The 4,005-nt window shown below is 43.3% G+C and overlaps 1 protein-coding gene across 1 annotated transcript in view; it reads left to right on the top strand.

Moving 5' to 3' along the window:
• The window catches only part of KDM3B (lysine (K)-specific demethylase 3B), a 65,905-nt gene extending 64,632 nt beyond the window's left edge, over nucleotides 1-1,273 (top strand). The window contains exon 24 of the mRNA XM_008572805.1: nucleotides 765-1,273. Within this exon, the coding sequence (XP_008571027.1) occupies nucleotides 765-845 (81 nt within the window). The 3' untranslated portion in view covers nucleotides 846-1,273. The remainder of the gene's footprint in view (nucleotides 1-764) is intronic.
• The last annotated feature ends 2,732 nt before the right edge of the window (nucleotides 1,274-4,005 follow it).

The raw sequence follows: 4,005 nt of genomic DNA, 5'->3' as shown, positions 1-4,005 counted from the left end.
AAAAAAAAAAAAAAAAAAAAAAAAAAAAAAAAAAGCTAATGTGAATATTTCCATGAACTTTTTGAAGTACCCCTCGTACACATATAGCATATACATATACAACAAGTACATGGTTGAAGCCCCCATGTCCCTTCCCCTTTCTTTTCCGTTTTTCCTTCCCAGAAATAACCACAATGTTCATGTCAGTTCTTTTCAAGAAGTGTCTTTAGCCTGTTCACTTTAATAAGCCTCTTCACTTTATTTTAATAACTTTTATCATATCTTCCAACTTGTTTACATGAAATATATGTTTCTTTTACACAAATTAGAAAAATACATTAAGCACAAAGGGAAAAAATATCCCATAAACCTGCCTTCTACCATTTTTTAGTGCATTCTTTTTAGCTATAGGACCTTAGGCAAGATTCTTAACCATGGATCCTTGGTTTCCTCAGTTTTTCATGTTTAAAATGGGGATAATAATACATTATGGCAAGGATTAAATGAAAATTTAATATATTTAATACATTGCCCAGCACATAGTAAACACATAGATGATGGTGATTATATAGACTTTCAAATGATTTCATCATTCTTTTTTGAATATAGGTCTTATATCCTATGTGACTTGTAAATCATCTTAGGGGTTGACTTGGAAACACATAGTCATTGTTGGGGATTTTCTTACTAACAGGAGGCTTATAGTTAGGGTAGAACATATATTTGCATGTACAGAACACAGCATGGGGCTGCCATGAACTGACTGTGCTGATTACTCTCTCCAGGTGAAGAACATCATTTACCATGCAGTGAAAGATGCTGTTGGCACCCTCAAGGCTCATGAATCCAAACTGGCAAGGTCTTAGGCATGGAGAAATTCTAAACTCCCCTGTGAAGCAGGTCTTTCACTCACAACACTTACAGGGAATGGCAGGGTTCTCTGCTGGAGCAGAAGCCCTTCACCTGGAGCCAGTGTGGTCAGTATTACAAACTCTCCAGCCACTCTTTTCTACGCTGCCTCAACACTGAAGGTTGACACAGGAAAGTTGCACTGTTCACACACAGTTTCAGACTCCAAGCCGAAGGTGCCACTTCCCCATCCTGTGGCCTTTTGGGAATCCAAATTGCCTGAACATCACTGGGCTTTCCAGCACATTCTCCTGATTTGAGATTCATGGAAACCAAGAATGTGGGCACACCTTTCTTTTCCTCTTGTGCCTATTTAAGTGGGAATGTGTTTGGAGGTAGGGGGAATTGCATAACTGGTATAAGTAGGGGGTAATTGCTTAAATATGCCTGATGGAAGCCTGACTGTGTCTCTGCACGTGACCTCTGACACGGCTCATCCTCAGAGACGGGGTGAAGCCATTCCCCACACTCTCTCCCTTAAACACTGGAGTCTTGCAGGACCCAGGGAGAACCCACTGCTTTTCCCAGGAGGCTCCAGGATTAGGAAACGTGTGTATTTAGTGAAAAATAGGTTTGTAGTGAAATAGTTACTATTTCATGAAAGTAGATATTTTTAGAATTTTTGAAATACCACAATTGTTTTCCTGGATTATGAGGAACGGCACATTACATTTAGTCTTCCTTTCAAGAAAACTCTTTGAAGAAATATGATTTTTAGAAATCTGCTGCCCGTTATAGCACAAAATCAGCCAAAGCAGAATTTAAAAGAATTGGCTTTTTAGGGTTCTTTTAGTTTCTCTCCCTCCCATTCCAGTCTTATCTTGAGGGAACAGTCATCTGAGAAAGAACTTTGTCATGTCTGAGCTGTGGTGTATTTCTCTCTCTCTCTCTCTCTCTCTCTCTCTCCCACACACACACACACACACACACACACACACACACGACTCCAGGAATCATTTTCACCTATTACCAGCGTTCCCTTGGGACTCCTCTTATGTTTCAAAATGAGAGGGAAAGTTCGATTTCCAACTTGAGGTTTTTTGTCCAGAAATATTTTCAGCAAAACTTTACAACTCAGTGGAGTTTTATTAAGAATTTATTTGAAAGTGATGGAATTCATTGGCCCATAGGTACATTGGGAAATGTATCTCTTTCCAGCTGTACTGTAGTGCCCTGCAGACTTGTTTATATGTTCACAGTTACTTTTTTTTTTTTTTAAATAAAAGTCATTTACTGTAGAATACTTTTAATTTCACTTTCTGTATTTTAATTTTGTTGAAGGGCTGATTGGGATTTCCATGTTCTTATTAAAAATCTAACAAATCTGTTTAGAGTGGACAAAATTCTTCCTGTGCCAACCCTTCTAAAATCAAGGCCAGATTGAAGACTGGGTTGGGGGTGGGAGATTCATTTCCAGGTCTTCATTACCGTGCTACACCCAATTATTACTCTTTGCTTCCTGAACTTGTACCCAGTTGGGAGAAAGGAAAGTGCCAGGGTGAGGTCAGTGTGGCTTGGGAGATTGGGGGTGAGGGTTAGGAGCCACATGAGTTAGAGGGTGGGAGGAGAGAGGGGTTTTCCCATAGTTGATGCTCTGTGCCTGGAGTGAGAAAGGTGGGGTTCTACCTTCCTAGGGTGGGGTCTGGGGCAAAAAGGCCATGGTGTGTGGCCTGAGCAAGGCTTTGGGTAGTCGAGGGTGGGATTCCTTAAAGCAGGAAGCCTAGCTACCCACATAGAAAACGTGCCCTAAATCCGTCTCAGAAGTGGTGGGAGAAAGCCCAAATGGGATTTATTTTTGTTTTATTAAGCAGCAATTAAAAAGTGTCTTGAGGGGTGAGGAAAGACTTCATTCCAATTAAAAGAGGCTTTTTAGAAACGAAGTTGTAAAGAATAGCAAGAGGGGTCATCAGAGGCTGCTTCTCTGGAACCTGTTGGAAAACATCTTCCAAAACATTTGAGCCTGGAAATATCATTATCAGGTTGGAAATAGACCATTGTGTGGTTCCAGGATACTGAGTCTGAATAAGACCATACGTTTTTGAAATACAGAGCTCTGAGCATGTCCTTTCAGTCTGGATGGGCAAGAGTTGTTGCTGTGGTCCCCAGAAGGATTACACCTCCACATAAATGGTACAGGAATGCAGAAGCTTTAAAATGGGCCAGAAAAGGAGAGCAATGGGGAAGGGAGGGGGCATTGGGGCTTGGTCGCTTTGGTGGAAATCAGGAGGTGGAACAGCCTACATTCTGGATATAAATGTCTTTACAATTAGGACATCCACTGCCACCAGTGCTTGCTTGATGGGGGTGGACTGGAGCTCCTGGGCATATCTCGGACCTGGGTCCCAGGTACTTCTCCCAGCCTCTCCGTTTGAAAAGAAGGTCTGATCCCCATGGTGGGAAGTTGGGGCAGTGGGGGTGGGAGAAATCCACCTTAAGAGCACCAAGCTCTTCCCCTGTAAAGCTTAGGAACTGACAGCCTAAAGCAAATCATGTCAGGGTAGGGTAGGTCCTCTTTCAACTGGGGTGATGGGCAATTGTCAAGAAAGGATGGGGTGGACTATACCTTTGCCTTCAGGAGCTCAGGTGGATGTCTTTAAAAGACCCATGATGTGTGGGGAGAGTTTGCTAGTCTCTAGCAAGTTAGCTGTGGGATGTAGCCTGTTGAGACTTCCTGGGTTCGTTATCTTAGCAGCATGACTTAGTCGTTTTGTGACCCTCAGCAAATTATTGAACCTCCCTAAGCTTCACATTTCCTTATTTTCAAAATGGGGATAATTAAAACCTCTGCCTTATAGGGTGGTTGTGAGGATTCACTGAAATAGTGTATGTGAAGTTAAGCACAGGGCTTGGCACACAATAAGCACTCAATAAATCACAGCCATTATTCCTCCTGGGACATTTAAGCCTTTCAGCCTGATGTGGGCAGAGAGAGGAGGTGGGCTGGGGCTGATGTCAGGATGGAACCCTGACAGGCCTCCAGGACCAAGAAAGGTGAACAAGCGATTAAAGGAAGGCAGGGCACTGAGGGTCGAAGGCGCATGCCCGGCCACAGCAGGTGCCAGGGGTGCGCCGCCGCCGCCGCGGCCTCCCCTTTAAGAGCCGCCGCCGCCCACGGCC

This window comes from Galeopterus variegatus, unplaced genomic scaffold (assembly GCF_000696425.1).
Source record: "Galeopterus variegatus unplaced genomic scaffold, G_variegatus-3.0.2 Scaffold836, whole genome shotgun sequence".
Lineage (NCBI taxonomy): Eukaryota > Metazoa > Chordata > Mammalia > Dermoptera > Cynocephalidae > Galeopterus > Galeopterus variegatus.
The sequence above is the reverse complement of the archived record's forward strand: the minus strand, read 5'-3'. Positions and strand labels throughout refer to the sequence as shown.